We start from the raw sequence: 26,410 nt of genomic DNA on the forward strand, positions 1-26,410 counted from the left end.
GGCAAAAAGAGACAAATGCAGTCACGATATTAGAATCGATCCTGGGGTCTGGCCACAACTCTAGGGACCTAGTTTATGAGTCAAAGCTTGGAAACGTTTGAGATCCCCACCCCATAACCATACATAAAATTGCTGGGCATGAAAAATCTAATATAGCTATGCTACAAGGATTGGCCTTGGGGTCTGGCATATTCCCTTGATCTCATTTGGAGAATAGTTTGCCATGATTGCTTAGGTATCCAGGTGAGCAGTACAGGCCCTCTGGGCCTCTTGTAATTAAGCTGTGAAACTCTTGTTTTAAGAGCAAGTTGAGTTTATGGTATGGTGTGTTGTCTGTCCGTTGTCGGTCAACATTTTCTTTGAACGACCTCTTTTTATACGACTATCAAATTTGACGGTAGTATTATGGTATGGCGTTGTCCGTCCAGCGTAAACTTTGTTTGTCTGGCAATCTCCTCCTACATTTTGCGACCAATCTATTTGAAACTTGTATACATTATAACCATGATATGAAGTTGTGTCTCCCTTAAAAGAATTTGATTCAACAATTTTTCCCAAAGTTATTGCCCTTTGTTCATTTCAGTATTTGGTTTCTGTCCAGAGATCTCCTCCTGCATTTTTCGACTGATCTCTTTGAAATTGGTATACATTATAATCATGATATAAAGTTGTGTTTCCCTTAAAAGAATTTTGATTCAACAATTATTAGCTCACCAGGTCCAAAGGACCAAGGTGAGCTTGTGCCATACCGTCCGTCCGTCCTCGTCTGTCAACTTTTCCTTTGAACAACTTCTTCTGAAGAACGGACAGGCCTAGAGTCATGATATTTGGCTGAAAGCATCGTTGGTAGGAGCCCTACAAAGTTTGAGAACGAAAATGACCTTGACCTGTTTTCAAGGTCACAGGGGTCAAATATGTCAAAAACTTCAAACGACTTCTTCTAAAGAACTAAAAGGTATAGAATCTTCATATTTGGCTGATGGCTTCCTGGGATAGAGCCCAACAAAGTTTGAGAATGAAAATGACCTTGACCTACTTTCAAGGTCACAGGGGTCAAATGTGTCAAACACTTCAAACGACTTCTTCTGAAGAACTGAAAGGTATAGAATCTTTATATTTGGCTGGTGGCTTCCTGGGATAGAGACCAACAAAGTTTGAGAATGAAAATTAGTTTGACCTACTTTCAAGGTCACAGGGGTCAAATATGTCAAAAACTTCAAACGACTTCTTCTGAAGAATTAAAAGGTATAGAATCTTCATATTTGGCTGATGGCTTCCTTGGATGGAGCCCAACAAAGTTTGAGAATGAAAATTACCTTGACCTTCTTTCAAGGTCACAGGGGTCAAATGTGTCAAACACTTCAAACGACTTCTTCTGAAGAACTGAAAGGTATATAATCTTTATATTTGGCTGGTGGCTTCCTGGGATAGAGCCCAACAAAGTTTGAGAATGAAAACTAGTTTGACCTACTTTCAAGGTCACAGGGGTCATATATGTCAAAAGCTTCAAATGACTTCTTCTGAAGAACTGAAAGGTATAGAATCTTTATTTTTGATTGATGGCTTCCTTGGATAGAGCCCGACAAAGTTTGAGAATGAAAATGACCTTGACCTTCTTTCAAGGTCACAGGAGTCAAATGTGTCAGACACTTCAAACGACTTCTTCTGAAGAACTGAAAGGTATATAATCTCTATATTTGGCTTGTAGCTTCCTAGGAAAGAGCCGAACAAAGTTTGAGAATGAAAATGACCTTGACCTTCTTTTAAGGTCACATGAGGCAGATATGTCAAACACTTTAAACGACTTCTTCTGAAGAACTGGTAGTTATAAAATCTTAATATTTGGCAGGTGGCTTCCTGGGAAAGAGCCAAACAAAGTTTGCGAATGAAAATGACCTTGACCTACTTTCAAGGTCACAGCGTTCAAATATGTCAAACAGTTCAAACAGCTTCTTCTGAAGAATTAAAAGGCATAAAATTATAATATTTGGCTGGTGACTTCCCGGGATAGAGCTCACCAAAGTTTGCAAATGAAAATGACCTCAACCTACTTTAGAGGTCACAGAGGTCAACAACATTTTAATGGATTTGTTCTTGAGAACTAAAAGGAATGGATTCATAAGATTTGGCTGGTAGCTTTTTGGAATAGAGCTAACCAATTTGAGAAGGAAAATGACATTGACCTACTTACAAGATCACAGGGAAAAATATGTCAAGCAACTTCTGAAGAAGAATCAAAAAGCATAGAATCTTATAATAATATTTTGCTGGTAGTTTCAACAGATGGAGCCAACAAAGTTTGCGAGGGAAATATTTTTAGTGCAATATAATATTTAATGAGAATATTTTGCTATGACTGCTTAAATATTCAGGTGAGCGATACAGGCCCTCTTGGGCCTCTTTTTTCTTTACTTCAGGAAACCGGCTACCTATTTCACTACTGTGAAGTTTTTCAAGAACAATAACTCTTACCTGCAATTACTATGTGTATATGGTTTTATTATAAAATGTCAATTTTTCTATCGTGTATAGAGAATTAATTTTACGCAATTTCAGCATTTATTAAATTGATATACATTAAAGGGGCATAACGGTGAATAACTTTATTTTTTGTCTTTTTTTTCAAATACAACATAAACATATCAAGTGATACTCCTTATGGAAAATAACGATCGGATTTGGCTGAAATAGATTCATAAAAATGATTAAATCCAAGAAAATCATCAGTATTTTTACCTGTCTGACCGGTATTTCCCTCTACTAGCGCATGCGCATAGCACACCATTTCTTTGTAAACAAAATGACTGGCCGTGTGAAGTAAGCGAAAGAAAAGTGTTGTACCGTGTCAGCTACGAAACGAAAAGTTGCCAAATGGTCAAAAGATAGCACAAGGAGTACGTTACGAAATCATTATTGCAGGTGGGCAGTATTCAAAGAAGAAAATAACTGCCGTAGCAATTAGTACGGTGCATGTTTTCTTCCGGATAGCCGGTTAAGCTGAAATGGAATCGACAGAAATGCTAGCGCTGTTTATGTTATGAATAAATATCTAAAACTATTAAGCTCGCTAGTATCTTTGTCTGAGTTTGAACACAGAGGCACTTAGTTTAATTTGTTAATGGGCATGTATTGGAGAGAGTTTACATTGTGTTTCTATAATTATACAGTGGTTTATCCGAAAGGAAGGGATACGTGACTGGTTAGTTTGATTTTTCCATGAGGCCCTCCAAGGGATAACTGTTGTGATGGCCCACGGCGTATTTTCTGGGTCACCGAGATACGTGTTATCGAAGTCCGTGGATTTACATAATTTATAAAAACCTTAAAATTCTGACAACCTATATTTTTTTTGTGGCAGAAATTTTTCTTTACTTTAAAGCAATATAACTACAAAATTTAAAGAAATTCTACTGAGAAATGGTGACACAATCCTATTACCTCAAGCGACATCTCCTCTGGAACTAGGAGATGGGTATCAACCATATTTGACTGGTAGCATCCCTAGGTGGTGTGGATTCAAAATTGTACAAATGGTTGGGATGACCCCCCAGGGGGCTGAGGGGTGGGCCAAAAGGGGGCATTTTGACTATATTGCTACAAACGACTTCTTCTGTAGAACTATGCATTGGATATCAATCATATTTAATCAGAAGCATTCATGTATATGGGAGGCAGGGATTCAAAATTGTACAAATGGTGTGGCTGACCCCCGTGGTGGCTGAGGGGCGGGGCCAAAAAGGGTTATTTAGCTATATTACTTTAAGCGACTTCTTCTCTGGAACTAATAGATAGATATCAACCATATTTGACTGGAAGCATCCCTAGGTGGTGGGGATTCAAAATTGTACAAATGGTGGGGCTGAGGCCTGGGCCAAAAGGGGGCAATTTGGCTTTATTGCTATAAACAACTATTTCCGTAGAACTATACCCTAGATATTGATCATATTTGGGCGGAAGCATTCATGGGAGGCAGGGATTCAAAATTGTACAAATGGTGGGGCTGACCCCCCGGGCTTACGGGTGGGCCAAAAAAAAAATATTACTTGGAAATGGTTAAGATCCCCACCATATAAACATATATACAATTGCTGAGTATAAAGAGAGGAATGCACATTTGCTTCCAGGATGGCCCTAGGGTCTGGCCCCACCCTTGTAGACTTAACCCCTGGGTCATAACTTTGAAACGGTTAAGATCCCCACCCCAAAACTATATAATTATACAATTGTTTGGCATAAAGAGACGAATGCAGTCGTGATATTAGAATTGATCCTGGGGTCTGGCCACAACCCTAGGGACCTAGTTTCTGAGTCACAGCTTGGAAACAGTTGAGATCCCCACCCCATAACCATACATAAAATTGCTTGGCATAAAAAATCAAATACAGATATGCTACAAGGATTGGCCTTGGGGTCTGGCATATTCCCTCGGATCTCATTTGGAGAATATTTTGCCATGATTGCTTAGATATCCAGGTGTGCAATACAGGCCCTCTGGGCCTCTTGTTTCAAAAGTTATTGCCCTTTGTTTATTTCAGTATTTGATTTTTGTCCGGCAATCTCCTCCTACATTTTTAGCTCACCTGGCACAAAGTGCCAAGTGAGCTTATGCCGTGGCGCGGCGTCCGTCCGTCCGGGGTCAATATTTTACTTTCAACGACTTCTTAATAACCGAAAGGCCTAGGGTGTCGATATTTGGCCAGAAGCAAACTTGGATGAAGGGCTACAAAGTTTGTTAAAACTAATGACCTAATTACCCATTTTCAAGGTCACAGGGGTCGGATATGTTAAAAACTTTTATAAACATCTTCTTCTTGATAACCAAACTTCCCAGGGTGATGATATTTGGCCAGTAGCATGCTTGGGTGAAGGGCTACCAAGTTTGTTCAAATGAATGACCTTCACCCATACTTACGGTCAAATATGCTAAAAACTTCTAAACAACTTCTGCTGAATAACCAAAATGCCCAGGGTAATGATATTTGGCCAGTAGTATGCTGAGATAAAGGGCTACAAAGTTTGTTCAAATAAATGACCTTCACCCATATTCCATGGTCACAGGGGTCAAATATGTTAAAAACTTTAAACAACTTCTTCTGAATAACCAAAATGCCCAGGGTAATGATATTTGGCCAGTAGTGTGCTGAGATAAAGGGCTACAAAGTTTGTTGAAATGAATGACCTTCACCCATATTCACGGTCACAGGGGGCAAATATGTTAAAAACTTTAAACAACTTCTTCTGAATAACCAAAATGCCCAGGGTAATGATATTTGGCCAGTAGTGTGCTGAGATAAAGGGCTACAAAGTTTGTTGAAATGAATGACCTTCACCCATATTCACGGTCACAGGGGGCAAATATGTTAAAAACTTTAAACAACTTCTTCTGAATAACCAAAATGCACAGGGTGGTGATATTTGTGAATGACTTTGACTTATATTCAAGGTCACAGGGGTCAAATTTGTTTAAAATCTTTTAAAACAACCTCTTCTGAATAACTATGGGTCCCAGGATGTTGATACTTTGCAAGTTGCATACTGAGATGAAAGGCTATACAATTTGTTCAACATAACGACTTTGTTCGACTTTCAAAATAACAGGGGTGAAATGTTTTAAAATCTTTTAACAGGTTCTTTTGAATGACTTTAATCATAAATACTGATATTTTGGCTGTAGCTTTATTTTAGATCACTTTTAAGGTTGCAAGTGTGAGATTTATACCAGGTGAGCGATGCAGGCCCATTGGGCCTCTTGTTCAACGGATCTCTTTGAAACTCGGTATACTTTATAATCATAATTTGAAGTTGTGTCTCCCTTAAAAGAATTTTGATTCGGTGATTTTTGGAAAATTTATTACCTTTTGTGCATTTCAGTATTTGTTTTTTTGTCCGAAGATTTTCTCCTACATTTTTTATAGCATATCAGCTCTTAGAATGATGCAGATCTTATTTCAATGTAAGAAAGTATATAACACTATATGGCATTCGACGGGCGTATTTTGTTCTGCCCCGCGGTACTCTTGTTTAGAACTGGAGGACCTAGAGCCACTATGATTTTGGGCCAGTAGGTACCTGGGACAGAGTGCTATAAAGCTTCCTCAAATAAATGACCTTGGCCTACTTTCACAGTCGCAGGGGTCAAATATGTTAATATCTTTAAACAGTGGTATACATGTATGAAGATTTCATTTTTTGTCCCGCTTGCAATGGATGTCCTAAATTTGGATCATACTTGCATCTTGGCTTCTTTGTTGCCATTTATTCAGCAGATAGTGAATTTGGCCTACATTTCCTTGTCAAGTGGCTTCATCGTCCTCTCTAATGTCAGGTCCTTGCATTTCGGATTAGCTGTGTTATATGTTGTATATCAAAAGCCCTTGTTACACCAAAGATACATCAGCTACTGTTGGTCCTAGTTTGTACAGTCCAGTGACTTTTGTGCTAGTTTAACTGTGTTATGGATAGTATCGCAAACTGTTTGAATCCCAGATCTATTAAATATATACCACAGATACATCTTGGGCAGTACATCTTACTTTAAGCATCAGCTGCTGTGTGGGTCCTAGTTTGTATGGTCCAGCTTTAGCTTATATTTACACCCTAGCATCAAGTTTTACATTTGTTTAGATTTTTGTTGGACATTAGTCCATATTAAAGGGTCAAAGGTCACAATTGACAACTTGGGGGGGGGGGGGGATTTCTGTTTAAATCGCACACATACCCCTATAAATTGACCAGTGCAGACAATATTCAGTCAAGTTGTATACATTTGTATAGAAAATAAAGAGTATTTGTGATATAAATTAATTTTATTTGAAAAGTTAAATACTTTGTGAACATCTTTTATCATAAAGACATTTGATTAGAGATATTAATTAACTATATCTAATTTTTACAGTATTCCATCAAAGAAAAGACAATTTTGAACAAAGTATATATCATTTCGATGACTTGTGGGGTTATGTTGCTATGGTAACATATTTTATGTTGAGGTGTGAAGTAGAGTTTATTATGTAGAGAAAGATGGAACTAATGGTAGTATATTAGTAGATGTATATAGCTAGTCAAATCAGATACAAAAAATTAAATCTAAACCTTACTCTTCTGGGTTTTTTGGGGATTAGTGAAATTGGCCCCCTCACTTGAGATGGTGAGACCCATGGGCATAAAGTTCACAATGTTTTAGTGGGAATTTAGGGGGGGGGGGGGGAAGGGTCAGGGTCAGGGTCTCTATTTTGATAATTAAATTCACAATCATTGAAAGAAAGTACATTTCCATCATTCAGATCATATTTGACTGGAGAAGAAAAGGTTTTGTTTTAGCTAATTTCTTCCCTTTGGGGGGGTTGGAATAGTATCTTATAATTTTGGTTTATTTTTGCCCATTTAGATCATTAAATCCAGCACAATTTCATTGAAAACAGTGCAGCAGTTTTGGTGAGGTCAAAAATGTGAAATTGTTAACAGATGAAGCCGGATTGGAAAAGTTGATTGAGCTATGCTCAGGTGATCTGAACTCAACAAAACAATGATTTGTTCACTGAACAACAGAAACACTAACTCTTTGTTCCTGGGGAGCTCTTGTATACAAAGGATCAAACTTGGTTCACATTTCATTTGTAGATATTTACAGGTGACGTTTTGAGGAAAGGTATCTTGCGGGGTTCAGCTAAAGAATTTCTATTTAAACCTACTGTTATAAACTACATTTTAAATTTTAAATTAATGTTTCATATAAATACAAATTTGGTGTTATCAGTAAATATAACAAACAAAATGATTGAAAAACAATGATATACAAAGAATTCATAAATAAAAAATACTGTTATTAATACATATGCAACAAGCGATACACATTAAATAATAATGATGCAATCTATTGCACAATAGGCCATCCTTATTACACGATGGAGGTTCATCCTAGCCATCTGTACCACAATAGGCCATCCTTACTACACAATGGGGTTCATCCTAGCCATCTGTACCGCAATAGGCCATCCTTACTACACGATGGGGGTTCATCCTAGCCATCTGTTCCACAATAGGCCATCCTTACTACATGATGGGGGTTCATCCTAGCCATTTGTACCACAATAGGTCATCCTTACTACACGATGGGGGTTCATCCTAGCCAACTGTACCACAATAGGCCATCCTTTCTACACGATGGGGGTTCCTCTTAGCCATCTGTACCACAATAGGCCATCCTGACTACACGATGGGGGTTCATCCTAGCCATCTGTCCCAAAATAGGTTGTCCTTACTACACGATGGGGGTTCATCCTAGCCATCTGTACCGCAATAGGCCATCCTTACTACACCATGGAGGTTCATCCTAGCCATCTGTACCACAATAGGCCATCCTTACTACACAATAGGGGTTCATCCTAGCCATCTGTACCATAATAGGCCATCTTTATTACACGATGGGGGTTCATCCTAGCCATCTGTACCACAATAGGCCATCCTTACTACACGATGGGGGTTCATCCTAGCCATCTGTACCATAATAGGTCAGTATAGTCAGGAAAGCAAGCAAATTAAAGCCAGAAATGAGAATGTAACAACAATAAATGAATTTTGAAACAGTTATTGTAGACTTTCCATCTTAGCATTGTTTTAGCAAAATAATTACACGAATCCTTCAAAACACTGTTGGGATTAGTAATTTATACATTTACACTGTTGCCACAAAATAGAAAGTAAAAGGCGACTTTCCAAAAATAATAATTAAAAAAAATAATTTGCACCAGCTATAGGTCTAAAATGATGCATTATTACTTGTAACTGTGATATACCTGTAGATTGAGACTACTTTAAAAAATGCTTGTCTGGTTTACAATATACTTTGGAACAAAACATCCAATCTGAATGAACATACACACATTATCCTTCCTGTATTTAGCCAGGCCATATGTAACATACCTTAGTAAGAAACACATTAATATATTATAATATATAATATAATATATTAATATTAAAATAAGCTTTTAAAAATCTAAAATAGAAATATTAAAATTGCACTCTGATGAATATCACCGCTTTCAAATGCATGGTATATAACATACCAGTCTCTAGTATGTTGACAGGTATATATGTCTTATTTGTTGATGCTCTACTGCTAGTAGAAAATTCCCAATCATCTACATAAAAGGTATATACAGTATATCATTAATGATGCTATGAGACATTCTGCCAAGTTTACTAGAACTGACTATGTGTTAAAAAATACACGGTATAAGATGCATTTCGATCGTTTGAGGATGATTTTTACAGATTAAAAAAATAGAAGAGTCTTATCATTAAGTCATAACAAACATTTGGTGTACAAGGAAATTGAATAACATCTTAAGTCATTTGATGACATGACAAATCATACGGAGATCAACATCCATTCCACAGTCATTGGTTACCAATGTTACAGATGAGGTCAGCATCCAAGGTTAGACATTATACGACCTTGTTTTGCACAGGGATACATAACCAAGGACAGGTCATATAAAACTTAAATTACAAATGTCAACCATCCTTGTCCAAGATGACCCTAACCAAAGCGACACAGTGGTCAAAGCCCAAGGTCACTTAAGTCAAAGGTGGGTGGTGGCCGATTCTGGATTGACATATTGGTTTAGGTCACTGATTTGTTCCTCGTCACTTTCCCTGTGGAAGATACCAAAGCCAAGATCAGGTACACAACACTGTGTTACACATATACATCTGTGATCACACAAAAGGTTTTAGCATTGGTTGATTACTGTAATCTATCAATGATGAATAGGTCATAGTGCCCTTACACAAGGTTATACTATTGGTTGGTAACTGTAACCTATCAACCATAAATAGGTCACAGTGACCTTATTATACTATTGGTTGGTAACTGTAACCTATCGATGATAATTAGGTCACAGTGACCTTGCACATATTATTTATGAAACCGGGCAATATATTGGTCTGCCAAATTGATCATGACCTCCGTTAGGTTAAGGTGATTGAGGTAATAAACATCAAAACATGTTTTTTTATTATTCATAATAGCTAACAAGTTATATTATCTACACTAAGAGTACTTACCATATATAAGTTTTATCAAAACTCAATATAGTGGCAGTATTTTTACACTCATTATTTTGAACAATGAATATGTATAAAAGTATGCATGATCAAAGTGATTCAAATAGTTATATAAACCAAGTCTCCAACAAACATATTAAACTGATTACAATGTACTGTTTACCAGGAAAAATGTCTGCCGCAGTTTAATACTTGTTTTGTCGCCCTCATAAATGAGTGTGAATTTACCATGAAATCAAATAGGAGTACACAGCACACCATTACTTAGATGTGAAAAGTGAAATGAAAACCGCTTAAGTTTGGATTTTTCAGGTAAAGGGTGAAAGTGGACTGGGCAAACATTTCCTTGTATACAGAAACACCAGATGTACTTAATCTTAATCATTATCAGGTACATATTGCATGATCTTATTATGATGGAGGAGCTTTTAACAGTTATTCATAGACCGAAAGTTTCCTGGTAATTATAGTTTGTAGGTCATTTCATGGAAAATGATAGGGCCTACAAACTAAAGCAAGGAAACACTGCTGTCAATTCACAAAATATTTAACAAGCAGGTGTGCATTTTGAATACAACTGACTATGGGTCACCTAAAGGTTACTTCAGTAAAAAATGGAGTAATAGAGCAAAGGCTGTTAGGCAAACCACCACAGGAGTCATACATACACCCACCACATACACACATGCTTAGAGTATTTTCAGATGACACAATATCAACAGGTTCTAAAGGAATCATGAATTAGCTCATGCAAATTTGACAAAGTTTGGAAAATCATAAGTTACATTGAATCATTAATGACCTTGAAATCTAAGTGAATTTCAGCATCAAAATCACTCAAAACAGACAAAAAACTACAGAAACAAATTACCATGGCACCAATATTTATATTAGTTGTACAAGAAAATAAAATGGGAACTACATGTGAAACAAAGTGTAGGATTATGTCATGCAGATAAAAAAACATTACAAAAATGTGGTGAAATAAAAAACAGTGAGGTAATTTTGGAATAAAAAGTGTTACCTGTATACAACATAAGTACAATCCTGTGTTAGCATCTAACGAAAATGTTATAAGGATTAGACACCACAACAGTACTGTAAAAACAACATATATCCTAAGGTGAATCTTGTACGTGTTAACATAATAGTGTGCTGATACCAGTCAACAACCTGTGGCATTCATATACATGACCAGGACAGATGTTGGTATCTGTCCCAGTAGCCCCGTTATTGTCCCAAAATATATGATCAAGACAGATGTTTTGGCATTTCCTTGCAGCCCCTATGTCAACCCCATATATAAAATATATGAAATTGGGCCTAATTTCCCTGAAGCCCCCTTTTGGCTCCAACCTATAAGATGTTTGGGCCTGATTTCCCTAAAGCCTTCATGTTGCTCCAACCTATAAGATGTTTGGGCCTAATTTCCCTGAAGCCCCCTGATGTTGCTCCAACCTATTAGATTTTTGGGCCTAATTTCCCTGCAGCCCCCTTGTGGCTCCAACCTATTAGATTTTTGGGCCTGATTTCCCTGAAGCCCACATGTTGCTCCAACATATAAGATGCATGACCTAATTTCCCTGAAGCCCCCTTGTGATTCCAACATATAAGATGCATGACCTAATTTCCCTGAAGCCCCCTTGCTGCTCCAACATATAAGATACGTGACCTAATTTCCCTGAAGCCCCCATGGTGCTCCAACATATAAGATGCGTGACCTAATTTCCCTGAAGCCCCCTTGGTGCTCCAAGATATAAGATGCGTGACCTAATTTCTCTGAAGCCCCCTTGGTGCTCCACCATATAAGATGCGTGACATAATTTCCCTGAAGCCCCCTTGGTGCTCCAAGATATAAGATGCGTGACCAAATTTCCCTGAAGCCCCCTTGCTGCTCCAACATATAAGATGCATGTCCTAATTTCCCTGAAGCCCCCTTGGTGCTCCAACATATAAGATGTGTGACCTAATTTTTCTGAAGCCCCCTTGTTGTGCCATATGTAAGATCACGACAGATGGCAGGATCAGTCCCTTGTGCCCCCTAAATATCAGATGAGGACAGGTGGACAAATCTATCCCAGGTGTAGCTTCTTTGTCACCCTTATATATAAGATCAGGGCAAATGGTTGAATCTTTTCCTGGGGCTCCCTTGACACCCTCATAAATATGACCCCTAACCCTTAACATCACCATAACTATATGTTTATCCCCAAGTTCAATATATACTGAATCAGGACTGGTCATATTTTCTATAAAGTCCTCCAGACTTCAACATGTTCAGATCGGATCACTCCTTTAGTTCCCCCTTTTTCACTATATCCTGGACAGAGATAAAATTAACCTTTCCCTCGCCCCCTGACTTCATGTATAATTCCAGGACAGAGGTCTTAGTCCCTCCCTGTGTCCCCTTTACTTTGTTTCGTATATTACAAGGAAAAAGATAAAATCAATTTTCCTGTCACCTGCTGACTTTTTATATAATTCAAAGAGACGTCATAGTTCAGCCTTAACTTGGTCATACATAATACCAGGAGAAATCAGGATCCTTTATATACAAAACCAGGACCAATGTCAAGGTCCCTCCCTGTGGTCCCTTAGTGTCTTATTAAATGTATTGGGACAGCTCCTGGTACTCTCTGTAGTATTGGTCAGCAACCTGAATGGGACATGTTCAGGTAGATTGTAATGTTTATCGTTGTTTCCAAACCGTTAAAAAAACACCAACTATAAGCCAAAGGCTAATGACCCCTCTCTCATTTAAAAAAAATTGATATCAGAAAAAGGGAAATAACTCTAAACAAAATAGTTGGAATCAAAACTTAATCAAAAGCACACAGCTATCATAAAAGTATAAACAAAATTGGTTCAGAAAGCGAGCAGCAGTGTGACTTTGGACAAACTTCTGTCCACCGATCGACAGATAGGAGACCATGATTCCTGTATCACTTTGTTTTGGGTTAATCAATATCTAATACACAGCTGTTTTGTTATAATGAAGTCACACATAACTCCTTTTGTAATTTAATGGATACAAGTGCTTTCTCCATTTGACTCTGGTAACTCAAAAGCATACCTTAATTGTGACTGAGAGTTGTTCATCGTTCAATTAATTTAAAAAGGAAAACAAAGTTCATCAGTATTCTGACATTTAGCAGAATATAATTGGAGGTCATTAGAAATAACCCCCTCTGGTAAGGAACAAGGTTTTTGAGTAAAGCCAAAAAAATACCAGGCACATATCATGAACACCATCATTAATTAATGATAGATATCCAAGAGTTTTATTTACATCAACTGTAAATGTGACATTGTTACTGGACTAATGTTTGGTTATTAGTGACAAGGTTATTGACAACACAATGTAGGAAGCCCGTCCATCACCTGTTAGTCTGCTCCATATCTACTGTACTGCCATCACAGTTAGTCCAGGGATCACCGTAACATGTCTTTCCTTCAAATGTTCTCCAAAATTTGGACGCAACCTTAACACTTTCTGAATCTGTCCACAATATTTTCAATAACCATTTTTAAGGAAGAGAAAGTCCAAAAAAAAAAAAATGATGAAAGTTTCCACTGTGCAAGTGTTCAGTATTTATATTATAAAAAAGTAACTATAGTGAAAAAATGTACACTGTTTCATTAAAATTAAAATTAAGTATTGTAATTAAGAGTTGCTCAACTTGTTACTGCCTCTGAATTAATGGTATATCTGTAAAAACACAACCCATTGTAGTGTTTGTTGTGACGACTGGCAGGATCATAAGACGATGAATGTATTTGGTTGATCATACTATAGACAGCTGAAGTTGTTTAATAACATGCCTCCATGTGTGCAATGTATCACTTGATTTATATTTGTGGTCATGTTTGTTGTGACAACTGATTTATATTTGTGGTAGTGTTTGTTGTGACAATTGATTTATATTTGTGGTAGTGTTTGTTGTGACAACTGATTTATACATGTTATTCCTACAACAGGTTGGCATTTAACACAAGTTTCATAAATACTTAGAAGTTGAAGGTATTTTTTTTTTATGACTGTTGTTAACAGGCAAAACACAATAACAAAGATCACTCAGGTGACCTTAACATACATGTTGACCTTGTGAGCAATTGCCTGTATATGCACTCAATCTTTACCCTACCAGGATATCTACCTTTAAATTTAGTTGTACCTATGTTTACTCTGTGTAACTAAAAATTCACTTTTACGTACATTTACTATATAATGTTTTCATAAACATTTTGTTGTACCTATATTTACTGTCTACATCAACATTTATTTGTACCTACATTTACTGTCTATATAAACATTTAGTTGTACCTACATTTACTGTCTATATAAACATTTAGTTGTACCTACATTTACTGTCTATATAAACATTTAGTTGTACCTACATTTACTTTATGCCTACATTTACTGTCTATATAAACATTTAGTTGTACCTACATTTACTGTCTATATAAACATTTAGTTGTACCTACATTTACTGTCCATATTAACATTTAGTTGTATCTACATTTACTCTATGCCTACATTTACTGTCTACATAAACATTAAGTTGTACCTACATTTACTGTCTACATAAACATTTAGTTGTACCTACATTTACTGTCTACATAAACATTTAGTTGTACCTACATTTACTGTCTACATAAACATTTAGTTGTACCTACATTTACTGTCTACATAAACATTAAGTTGTACCTACATTAAGTTGTACCCACATTTACTGTCTGCATAAACATTAAGTTGTACCTACATTTACTGTCTATATAAACATTTAGTTGTTCCTACATTTACTGTCTACATCAACATTTAGTTGTACCTACATTTGCTGTCTACATAAACATTTAGTTGTACCTACATTTACTGTCTATATAAACATTACTTGTACCTACATTTACTGTCTACATCAACATTTAGTTGTACCTACATTTACTGTCTATATCAACATTTAGTTGTACCTACATTTACTGTCTAAATAAACATTTACCCCTACCTACATTTACTGTCTATATAAGCAGTTAGTTGTACCTACATTTACTGTCCATATTAACATTTAGTTGTACCTACATTTTCTGTCTACATAAACATTTAGTTGTATCTGCATTTACTCTATGCCTACATTTACTGTCTACATAAACATTAAGTTGTACCTACATTAAGTTGTACCCACATTTACTGTCTGCATAAACATTAAGTTGTACCTACATTAAGTTGTACCCACATTTACTGTCTGCATAAACATTAAGTTGTACCTACATTTACTGTCTATATAAACATTTAGTTATAACTACATTTACTGTATAATATTTTCAAAAACATTTAGTTGCACCTACATTTAATAATGTCTACGTTTTAGCATTTGGTTGTACTTACATTTATTATAAGTTATTTACACAAATTGGAGTTTCTCAAATTATGAAGATTATACACTTAATTCTATAGATCTAGTATATCAGGTTTAAGAGTTTTGTCTTAGTTTGCAATATGTACACTACAGTAAATAGACAACTGGTAAAGTTAAGGACTTTTGAAGATTAAAATTTAACTCTATAATCTGTTATTATGTGGTACATTGACCTAGACTCAAGTCTATAAATTTTAACATCTACATTAAAATAATCGTGTCATGTTACATGTACTGACATCTTTTGCACCAGAAGCCTTACACGGGTGTAATACTACTCTTCTACATTTCTGTCCTACGGTGTTGTTTCTGCGGTACATCCTTGGGTGTTGTCTCTGCGGTACATCCTTGGGTGTTGTCTCTGCGGTACATCCTTGGGTGTTGTCTCTGCGGCATCATCCTTCATGTTGTCTCCACAGAATCATCCTTCAGCACTCCTCCACTTGAAGCGGCTATCTTGACACACTGCTACTTTACTGTTTCAATATCCTCTATCATCCCCTCCTCACCACACACACTTACAAAGGTTTAAATAGCAATGCAACCATTAACAAACGTTAAACTCGCAAAAAAGATTGGGGAACCTCAAAATATTGTCAATTTGGAATTTTGTTCTCATCTAACTTTTTTATGTGAAATTTTATAATTATGGTAATATTATATCAACAAACAACAAAACAAGTGTATTTTTATCTGGTATTTATTCATTCACACTTCCAGGTGGAATAAAATAAATGTCTGAGCAGTACTACTGACAATCACATGATCAGGGCTGGACATCATAGTGAGATCAGTATAACTCACAAGGGCTCCATACCTCTACGAGACATGGAGGAGACACACGAACGTACGGACATGACCCAACTCTATCACATCAACCCCAACTTTATAGGGTACACACCCATTCAGTGAATTCATTACTACCAAGCAAGGTTCAAATTATAGATCATTCTACAGGGCAGTCATCTAATCACCTTACCCAATACAAAAAAATAGGCCTGTCAGTCTTTTATACAGCCAACCTCCTCAGATCCTGTACTGGTACAGCATGCTCGGGTCACTGTATCAGGAGGAGTTTCAGATACTTTCCATACGTCCCATATATTCCCTCCCTTACCTACTAGGTGACAGTGTTACATTATTAGTCTGTAAGGGTATCCATAAGACAACACAATAAGTTAAATACTGAGGTTGGCATTACCCAAGATTATCCTACTCATCAAATTATCAAAGAGGAAAATATTTGAGCAGATACAACAGTGAAAAGGACATGGTTTGGGAGACTGATGCTTTAGAGCTGGATCATACCCTTATAACACATTGACCAGTCCAGGTACAAACTCAGGCTACAAATAATGGTAGTCTATATTACAGGAGTTTGTGTATATACTGTATATTATATATAGTATTGCAAATACATTTTACAGATTGTCAGAAAAATGCCCTTTAAATATGAGACTGGGCCCACTTGTATAAAACATCTCAACTCTTGAGATTTCCTCAAGTCTAAGATTTCCCATAGACAATACATTGCTTGAGATTTTCCTTCACTTTGAGATGTTTTATACAAGTGGGCCCTGATATACTAACAGGAGACATCACAGCTTGTGACTGAAACCTTCATCGTGTACTAGAAAGCATAGGACTCAGTACACTCATGAACACACTAAGCCAATCACTTCAAAACCCATAATTTCCAATAAAACAAATATTTTCACATCTAAAAAATAGCACAGTACATGTATACACAATAAAACCTGGTTGTAATAATATTGTCTTAAAGAGGTTAACTTCCTCAATGTCTCCTCTATCAAAACAGAAAGACATTCTGAGATTTTATTTTCAATTCAAGCACATAATATCAAAATATATTTCATGAAAACTTTCAGTTAATTTCAACCAGATTTTACTTTTACATCAATGACTGTAAAGAATTAGTTAATTTTTAAATGAATAGATTTGTAAACGATGAAAATCAAATATTTTTATACATTACTCATGTTATTTCAAATGAACAGGATAAGGTCAATCAAAATAAAACATGTTTTGAAAATAATAAAATTCAAAATTTAACAGTATGGTAACTGATAGACAGGTTAAGCAAGTTTACTTGTTGAAGGGACCTCCCCCAGAAGTTAGTACATCTTGTTGGAAACATGTCGACGTTCACCTTCATGTAGGTACTGATGTGTGGAACAGCTAAGGTAAAGAGCACCACTTTAATATTTCATAATAGTGAAAATAGTAATATCTCTATTCAGTGGAACACTTTACCTTATATACAAAACTTTATGAATAACACAATACTGCCATAAGTACAGGGGGACATTTAAAAAAAAGAGAGATACAGTTCCTCAATTACTCCAGGGGATAAAAAATAAAACAAATATCCTAATATACCGGTAGTATCGGCAAGGAAAAGGGAGATAACTGTGACCCCTTGACCTTGCCTCTGTGTTCGTCCCTGGTAGATCAGTGTAGACCTAAAAGGGTTTGAACTACCCCGTGGGTTTTATTTTTATAGGAATAGCCGAACATTCCATCAATTTTTTTTTTTATTCATTCGTTTATGCAAAGATGTTGATTAATCCAGCAAAAAAGATTTTTTTTCTACTTTTTCATCCCGAAAATCAGACCTGATTTTTCTAATTCTGCCAAAGTCAAGTTGTTTGGAGAGGTACTTTATGAAATGCTTAAAACGAATACAGGTTTTTTTATTTGTTTTACCATAAATTAAGTGACTGAATTCCAAGAAAGAAATGATTAGGATTTAAAACTCAAGTAGAAAAATCATGTAAAAAAAATTCCTATGAAAAAACATGAACTTTTTTTCAGCATCGCATGCAGAGTTAACCTTCATATTGGTAATTTGATATTCCAAATAAATCACCACTTTCACTGCCACATCAATATGACAGTTAAATAGCTACCTAGTAATGTATCTGCTGATACTATAAACACGTACATGATACATCACAGAATTTAGTCGTACATGTATGTGTAACTTATACAAAGATACAAGTAAGGTTGCCTAACCTCTCTAATGATTGAAGCACATCAACTTTATCTATGAGATATTTACTATTTTGAGTCGAGATTCAAATAGAACCAATATGGGAAGTGTTTTCATGGCTGGTAGTTATCTCCATAGAATATATTATACAAGTATACAGACATTGCGTGGAAGTTTCCACAGAATCAACTGTGGAATATAGATAAGGAGAACATTGTTTATAATTTGAAAATATAGTTATCTTACATTTAACAGATATATCATATTTCAAAACTATTTGAACAGGAAATCATAACAGAGGTATACAGTTATTACTATAACTAGGGTATAGTAAATTTCCCTGGGTAGGTATATCTGGATATTCAAAATATGACTGCTAAATATATTGATGCAAAGACAAAAGAAACCCAATAGATGTAACAGGCAGTGTATAACCCTCCCTTTGTCAATTCACCATGTATATAGGTCAAAGAAATAGATGAAGAATTTATTGGGAGCTGGTATACTACTTCTCAAACAGAAAAATTCTACAACAACTTTTTAGATCTGAAATCTTGTCTTCATGGTCCCTATCCTCCACATGAGGCCCACACACAGGTAATTTAGTACGAACATTTCACACACATTCATATGTCAACAACCTTTACCAGAGATTTCTACAAAACATTATCTTTTCTTTACATGTGTATGATAAATATGTATATATGACATAAGTTTAAAAAGATTATGACAAACCAACAAACCAACACAGGACAGGAAAACCTAACCTCTAAATTAGGATTACATAAAACTAAATATATGAGATACAGTAACAAAATGTGCAGCACCTTTCTGAAATAAGATTAAAATGTCTGGTTGTGGTAATTAAGTCTACAGCTAGTGACTAACTGACTTATCTAACAGTGGGTATACCTGTGTGTGTGTTTCTGTGTGTAGGTGTTTCTGTGTGTGACAAACTACCATTACCGTGGTAGTAAATACACACATAACGGTTGTTGATGGCAGATTAGGGGTTTCTACTCTGCGTGATTGTCTTGGAGAAAATGTGTGTAGGAAAAGCATGAATTTTTGAAACACAACCCATTGTTATACTAATACTTCAGTATAACAGAATACAGGTTGTTATACTAATACTTCAGTATAACAGAATACAGGTTGTTATACTAATACTTCAGTATAACAGAATACAGGTTGTTATACTAATACTTCAGTATAACAGAATACAGGTTGTTATACTAATACTTCAGTATAACAGAATACAGGTTGTTATACTAATACTTCAGTATAACAGAATACAGGTTGTTATACTAATACTTCAGTATAACAGAATACAGGTTGTTATACTAATACTTCAGTATAACAGAATACAGAAGAGATGTATGGGGTTTTGAAATACTGACTGAATGTGTATTTGAAACTGATATATTAGCCTCCAGATAAAAGTTTCACCAAAACAAGCACATGCTTGTATGCTACTCCCAGAATACTGTTGTCATATAACTGTGACAAGTCCTTGAGTAAGTACTGAATACTGACAATCCCAGTCGGGGGTTATAATTAACTACTGGTATGTCTATATGTATAGGGCACTGTAGGTCCAAAGGTAAACTCTTATACAAGGATTAAAAGGTCATCAGATTGGCGGATTTCATAAGATGTTTGTACACACGTCACCAGCTAGGTACATATAAACATAGAATCTCCTTACTAAATGTGTGTATCTACTCAAAATACTGAAAAGCCCAAAAGACACTGAGCCCCAAACCTACATCATTGACCAACTTTATTAACTGCTTTGCTATTTTCTTAAATTCAAAATTTTGGTGGAGAAGGGAGAGCACAACTCAATGTGTAATGGTTTTTTCTTCTAAACTATGCATCAGTCAATTTCAACCTGTTGTATATGTGCTGTATTCTGTTACACTGGACTAAACCCTTCAGTGACTGTGACCCAGATTGCAGTATATCTTTGTACCTAAATAGGCAAGGCTTGAATATCATGTTATAAGTTTTTCTATCCAAGTAACAGCTGTTTCAACACGATTCTTATGCATAATCTACTGGAAGAAAGTCCGAAATGATATTTGCTATAAAATATTTAGAAAAATGAAACCCAAAGGGCCTGCATTGCTAGCTATAGACCATTTGTTATCTACACAAGAAAAGAAGCTGACATTTTTCTGACAATTAGAGCTTATGCTTGCCATGTTCGGTTCTTACTGAGCCGAAAAACTAACTAAAAATTTAATTTCAATCACACAGTTATCTAAGGTACCATGTGTACCAGGTTTCATAAGCATTGGTCGAAAAGGTAAGAACAAAGAAGTACATTGGGAAATCAGAAATAGGGCATAATTCTCATAGAAAGACTGGTGAATAGACAACATCATCCCAGTATACCCCCGAACTTTGTTGCATGGGGCATAACATATGGTGTAACCAAATGAAGAGCCTTCTGCTCCCCCTCCTCCTCCAGGTATATATACCCTCTACTTATAACCCCACCCTCACCATAATGTACATACTAAGTCAATTATTCTACAATAAAAATATGTCCCTCTTCTTTTTTAAATCAATGACACCCTGTGTTTCCTAAATTATTTTCATCATAAAATACAATGTTACTAGCAATTTACCACCATAGCATGCAAAAGATAAAATCAAAGAAAAAGCCACACACAGGACCCTAACACAATAAAAGACAAAATTACTAAAACAAAAAAGACAGAGATTCATTATGTCATGAATGAATTAATCAATTGAGCAATTAAATAAATAACAATTATGAAAAAACAAAGCATACTGTAATCAATGTATGTCTGCTGCATGTACATAATGCAGTAAATATTTAATTTGATAAATATCCAGTTTATGACTAGGGGTAAACATAATTTTTGTTAAAAGCATATAAATCTAGACTAACACAAGCAAAACCTACTGATCTAAAGTTCCATACAACAAATCATTCTAGCCAACACAAAGAAGCATGCCTTAGTTATGTCTCTGACACAGTTGACAGTCAACAACACCAACCAAACCACATTGTATGACTTGTATCTCTGACATGTTGGAGTTAACAACACCAACCAACACACATTGTATGACTTGTATCTCTGACATGTTGGAGTAAACAACACCAACCAACACACATTGTATGACTTGTATCTCTGACATGTTGGAGTTAACAACACCAACCAACACACATTGTATGACTTGTATCTCTAACATGTTGGAGTTAACAACACCAACTAACACTCATTGTATGACTTGTATCTCTGACATGTTGGAGTTAACAACACCAACTAACACTCATTGTATGACTTGTATCTCTGACATGTTGGAGTAAACAACACCAACCAACACACATTGTATGACTTGTATCTCTGACATGTTGGAGTAAACAACACCAACTACCACCCATTGTATGCCCTGTATCTCTGACATGTTGGAGTTAACAACACCAACTAACACTCATTGTATGACTTGTATCTCTGACATGTTGGAGTAAACAACACCAACTAACACACATTGTATGACTTGTATCTCTGACATGTTGGAGTAAACAACACCAACTACCACCCATTGTATGCCCTGTATCTCTGACATGTTGGAGTTAACAACACCAACTAACACACATTGTATGACTTGTATCTCTAACATGTTGGAGTTAACAACACCAACTAACACTCATTGTATGACTTGTATCTCTGACATTGTGGAGTCGACAACACTGGTTGTATCTCTGACATGGTGGAGTCAACAACACTGGTTGTATCTCTGACATGGTAGAGTCAACAACACTGGTTGTATCTCTGACATGGTGGAGTCGACAACACTGGTTGTATCTCTGACATGGTGTAGTCAATCAACAACACTGGTTGTATCTCTCTGATGTGGTGGAGTCAACAACACTGGTTTTATCTCTCTGATGTGGTGGAGTCGACAACAATGGTTGTATCTCTGACAAGGTCAACAGTAAACACATCATAACATGGCTGGTTTCCCTGGCATGGTTTACAGTTATCTACGATTTGGTTGGAGGTAAACAACACAAACCCTATTGTTTAAATTGTACCATTACGACTGACTGTGTATATGTCACACACTTGTTTTATGTAGGTACCCCTGGCATTACTGGCTGTTAACTACACAAACCAACATGTTTGGGAGATACTTCTGACATGGTAGACATGTAAACATCACAAACCAACATGTTTGAGATGTATTCTCAACAGGATCAAGCCTAAACAACAAGAACAAATAATGGTCAAACGATCCTGGCTTTAAATTAAACAATGTAAAAAAAAACATAATCCTAACTAATGTTTTAACAGAAAGATGGCACAAATAAATGGCATTGATAAGCAGGAAGTGCAAACACTAAGCAACTAACCCATGGAAGAACTTATGAATGAAGTATAAAATTGGTGGCATGACTGCCATCACCTTAAATAATGTCAGCACTTATTATGGCTCACTGTGCAGAAACACTGACTAACACAATGACAACAAATAAACTACTATGCTGTTGTTAAAGATCTGTGATATGTGTAATATATCAAAGTCCAGTAGACACTACAGACTAGCCAGCATGTACAGTAGACACGGCAGACTAGCAAACATGTACAGTAGACACGGCAGACTAGCCAACATCTACAGTAGACACAACAGGCTAGCCAACATCTACAGTAGACACTACAGACTAGCCAACATCTACAGTAGACACTACAGACTAGCCAAAATCTACAGTAGACACTACAGACTAGCCAACATGTACAGTAGACACGGCAGACTAGCCAACATCTACAGTAGACACTACAGACTAGCCAACATCTACAGTAGACACTACAGACTAGCCAACATCTACAGTAGACACTACAGACTAGCCAACATCTACAGTAGACACTACAGACTAGCCAACATCTACAGTAGACACTACAGACTAGCCAACATCTACAGTAGACACTACAGACTAGCCAACATCTACAGTAGACACTACAGACTAGCCAACATCTACAGTAGACACTACAGACTAGCCAACATCTACAGTAGACACTACAGACTAGCCAACATCTACAGTAGACACTACAGACTAGCCAACATCTACAGTAGACACTACAGACTAGCCAACATCTACAGTAGACACTACAGACTAGCCAACATCTACAGTAGACACTACAGACTAGCCAACATCTACAGTAGACACTACAGACTAGCCAACATCTACAGTAGACACTACAGACTAGCCAACATCTACAGTAGACACTACAGACTAGCCAACATCTACAGTAGACACTACAGACTAGCCAACATCTACAGTAGACACTACAGACTAGCCCACATCTCCAGTAGACACTACAGACTAGCCAACATCTACAGTAGACACTACAGACTAGCCAACATCTACAGTAGACACTACAGACTAGCCAACATCTACAGTAGACACTACAGACTAGCCAACATCTACAGTAGACACTACAGACTAGCCAACATCTACAGTAGACACTACAGACTAGCCAACATCTACAGTAGACACTACAGACTAGCCAACATCTACAGTAGACACTACAGACTAGCCAACATCTACAGTAGACACTACAGACTAGCCAACATCTACAGTAGACACTACAGACTAGCCAACATCTACAGTAGACACTACAGACTAGCCAACATCTACAGTAGACACTACAGACTAGCCAACATCTACAGTAGACACTACAGACTAGCCAACATCTACAGTAGACACTACAGACTAGCCAACATCTACAGTAGACACTACAGACTAGCCAACATCTACAGTAGACACTACAGACTAGCCAACATCTACAGTAGACACTACAGACTAGCCAACATCTACAGTAGACACTACAGACTAGCCAACATCTACAGTAGACACTACAGACTAGCCAACATCTACAGTAGACACTACAGACTAGCCAACATGTACAGCAGACACGGCAGATTAGCCAACATCCACAGTAGACACGGCAGATTAGCCAACATCCACAGTAGACACTACAGACTATCTCACATCTACAGTAGACACTACAGACTAGCTCACATCTCCAGTAGACACCACAGACTAGCCTACATCTACAGTAGACACTACAGACCAGCCAACATGTACAGTAGACACTACAGACTAGGGAACAAATGCTGTGCAACACATTATCTTGGTTTGTTGCATCAGTTTAACACTTTTCCCATACCAACTGGAAATATAGGGAAACATGTGTAGAGTAGTTCAGCACGCTTTGGTATCAGACTGGACAACAGAATTGATCTATTCTGTGTAAATTATTCGGTCTACATCTCACAGCAGGGATCACTTAATTTTCACCATACTTATCTGCAGTAACGAAAACAGTTGTAATGATGGACCCCAAACATGGTACCAACATCAACACCACGTTAACACATACCTGCCAACCTCTCAACAATGAAGTGAAAGTCATAGGTAGTCCAATCACAGCTTGATAATTACAGCTTTATTCAGTCAGTAAACTTTCAACGTCATCAAATCCAGAAGTACATCATTTAACTATGATAGTTTGCCTACGTATTTCAATATTGGTTATCTGCCGATACATAAGTACAGTGTATTGTTCCAAGGGGTATTTTAAGCTGAACATTATTTATGTTGGGATAAGCAGTGCAAATTACAAATACACTATAATTTGCATAGGTTATGAGGATAATTTTCAAATTAATTTGCACAAATGCAAGTGGCTTGGCAGGTATGTGAAAAGTGTGACGAAATCCTTGTTTTAGGTATTGATGTTTTCAGAATAATGGCACATATGAACTCTTAATCTAGAACAAGATATCTTCATCTTTTCCCTAGCAAAAACAGGAAAGTACATGTGAGGTGTAGCAATGAAATTATACTCCACTATATAGACTGACAGATTGCTAGCAATTGTAGGCACCTTATTTAGAAATTTCTAATTAAATTACCAACAAAATGAGCTTTAAATTAATAACCTACAAAACATTTTTTTAATTTTAAATGTCTCCAAAAGAAATTTAACAAAGATTTCTCATCATAGAAAACCTGCAGACCAAGGAGAACAATAACAAGTGAACAACATACCTCACCATGATGTTGCTTTAAAAATGGGACGGATAAAACGGGTATCATGATTGTTCAAAACTACAACAGGATTCCTTCAAGGAGAGCTAGACAGATATTATAAATGTTTAACTTGGCAGTAGACCTCTTAAATCAGTTCAAATACTTTTATGGATAAGGAACATGTCTGCAGACATTATTTACAGGAAGGTCTTTTGCACCGACGACACCCACAGATCAATATCGAAAAATATAAGGGAATACCTAGGGTATATCTAGATCAACACAAGCTATCAAATTTATAATTTATATATAACGATTGAACAGCATTTTTCAATGTGCATGTCAGTATGAACCAAATGGGCTGTGTGATTAGAAAGAGGTACCGGTAGTAAAAGCCTAGATAGGTGTTGACTTTATTGTCCAAGTTTCGTACCTAAGGTAATGTTATCAGTACACCTAAATCCTGCGAATACATTGTGTTTCTTACCTAAGGTAATGTTATCAGTACACCTAAATCCTGCGAATACATTGTGTTTTTTACCTAAGGTTATTTAGAGGCTATCCTCTATATCATAATCACCATTGATAAAAAAACAAGAGGCCCATGGGCCTTAACGGTCACCTGAGTCTACAGTATTTATTTTTGTTGTTGAAATATGTACCAATTTGAGTAAAAAATAGTATAATGTTAACTTAACTTTGTCAGGACCATGAGCTGATCATTCCTAGACCAATTTTAAGTGAGATCGGCCTATTAGAACTTAGTAGCAAAATAGCGGCCATGGCAGCCAAATTGTATTTCTGATTGACCCGAAAAATAACAACACTTTGTCAGGACCA

At 36.4% G+C, this 26,410-nt stretch overlaps 1 protein-coding gene across 3 annotated transcripts in view; it reads right to left on the reverse strand.

Annotated features, from left to right (window-relative positions):
• Positions 1-6,791: 6,791 nt before the first annotated feature.
• Positions 6,792-26,410, reverse strand: part of LOC110458190 (PH and SEC7 domain-containing protein 2-like) — a 41,364-nt gene continuing 21,745 nt past the window's right edge. For 2 of the 3 annotated variants that reach the window (XM_021509789.1, XM_021509790.1), the window contains exon 12: positions 6,792-9,657. In XM_021509789.1, coding sequence (XP_021365464.1) covers positions 9,585-9,657 — 73 coding nt within the window. In that variant the 3' untranslated portion in view covers positions 6,792-9,584. The remainder of the gene's footprint in view (positions 9,658-26,410) is intronic. The other variant, XM_021509791.1, reaches the window with a different exon arrangement.

Source organism: Mizuhopecten yessoensis, unplaced genomic scaffold, assembly GCF_002113885.1.
Source record: "Mizuhopecten yessoensis strain PY_sf001 unplaced genomic scaffold, ASM211388v2 scaffold9499, whole genome shotgun sequence".
In the NCBI taxonomy this organism is placed as follows: domain Eukaryota; kingdom Metazoa; phylum Mollusca; class Bivalvia; order Pectinida; family Pectinidae; genus Mizuhopecten; species Mizuhopecten yessoensis.